General features: G+C 48.0%; 1 protein-coding gene across 1 annotated transcript; it reads left to right on the top strand.

Moving 5' to 3' along the window:
- Window positions 1–265: 265 nt before the first annotated feature.
- On the top strand, window positions 266–1,369 carry LOC119344961 (putative disease resistance RPP13-like protein 2; the record flags this gene model as incomplete). Its single annotated transcript, XM_037615233.1, has 2 exons — window positions 266–358; window positions 433–1,369. A coding segment is annotated over exon 2 (836 nt), but the record flags the coding sequence as incomplete, so codon positions are not given.
- Between the last annotated feature and the right edge of the window lie 10 nt (window positions 1,370–1,379).

Raw genomic sequence — 1,379 nt, 5'->3', positions numbered from 1 at the left:
AGCACCTGGTGTCGTTTCCTGCTATACTTTGGAAGAAACAACTTTTCAACTCCTCATATTCCTCATAAATCGTCATTTTGGTGCTACATTGAACGATATGAATTTGCCTACCCTACAATTAGAATGAGCTTGTTGTGCATCATAAGTTAACTGGACTAATTTGAAACAAACTGACCACTTGTTTTCTTAATTAAGCATATGGGAGTTGCAGCGGTTAATTGGTAATTGGGAGCAATACAACCTTGGCTAGAAAAGTGGAATAAATGACGTGCAGTTTTGGACAAAAGTAGCTGCCTTGCCTTGGCCTGCAAGGATCATTGATCCACCAGCTCCATATCTTACCTCCTTGCTGCTTTTGGTAAAGCATCAGATGCTCTCTCTCGTACTACAATGAAACCTAAAGTGTAGTTTGATCAAAGGCTAAGTTGACAGTATTCTGCAGGGAAACCAAAAGGATATTGGCAGGGACCAATATCTCCCGAACTAGCATTAACACCAAAACCTCATATCACAGCAAGAAAGCAACGAGAAGCATGGAGGCGACGGCGATTAGCTTGGGCAAGGCTGTGCTCGAAGGTGCTCTGGGCTATGCAAAGTCCAAGGCGGCAGAGGAAATCGCGCTGCAGCTCGGTGTCGAGCGCGATGTGAACTTCATCAAGGACGAGCTGCAGATGATGCAGTCGTTCCTGATGACGGCCGATGAGGAGCAAAGCCACAATAAGGTGCTCACCACCTGGGTGAAACAGATTGGGGTCCTGGCCTATAAGGTGGAGGATAGCCTCATGGATTTCGGCCTCCACTCGGAGAAAAAACCATTCTTGGGCTGCATCCCCCGCAACCCAGGTGATCGACGCCGCATTGCCAATGAGGTGAAGGAGCTGAGGGCCGAGGTGGAGGATGTGAGCAACAGGAATCTGCGCTATCGCCTCATCAAGGAGAGTTCAGCCTCTAAGCCTACCGCGGCAGAGGAGCAGGTCAGCAATGCCACTGCAACACTGTTTGGCATCAACGAAGCAAGACTTGCCGCCTTGGAGCACGAAAAATCATCAGAGGCAGACCTCCACCAGCTGATTACCAGCAATTATGTGGACCTTAGGGTGATCGCCATGTGGGGCACTAGTGGTGATCTCGGGAAGACGTCCGTCATCCAAGAGCTTTATGATGACCCAAAGGTATTGAAAAGGTTTGGATTCCGTGCTTGGATTAGGTTGATGCATCCTTTCAATCCGCAAGAGTTCCTCTCGAGCTTGGTAAGGCAATCTTATGAAAACTCCCTTGAGGAGCTTGGAAAGCCTGAACAAGAAACAAGTGTCGGGGCTAATGTTTTGGCCAAGATGGAGAAGATGGATCAAAGTGATTTAGTCCGTGTGTTTAATGCA

The sequence above is a fragment of the Triticum dicoccoides genome, unplaced genomic scaffold (genome assembly GCF_002162155.2).
Source record: "Triticum dicoccoides isolate Atlit2015 ecotype Zavitan unplaced genomic scaffold, WEW_v2.0 scaffold195410, whole genome shotgun sequence".
Taxonomy (NCBI): domain Eukaryota; kingdom Viridiplantae; phylum Streptophyta; class Magnoliopsida; order Poales; family Poaceae; genus Triticum; species Triticum dicoccoides.
The sequence above is the reverse complement of the archived record's forward strand: the minus strand, read 5'-3'. Positions and strand labels throughout refer to the sequence as shown.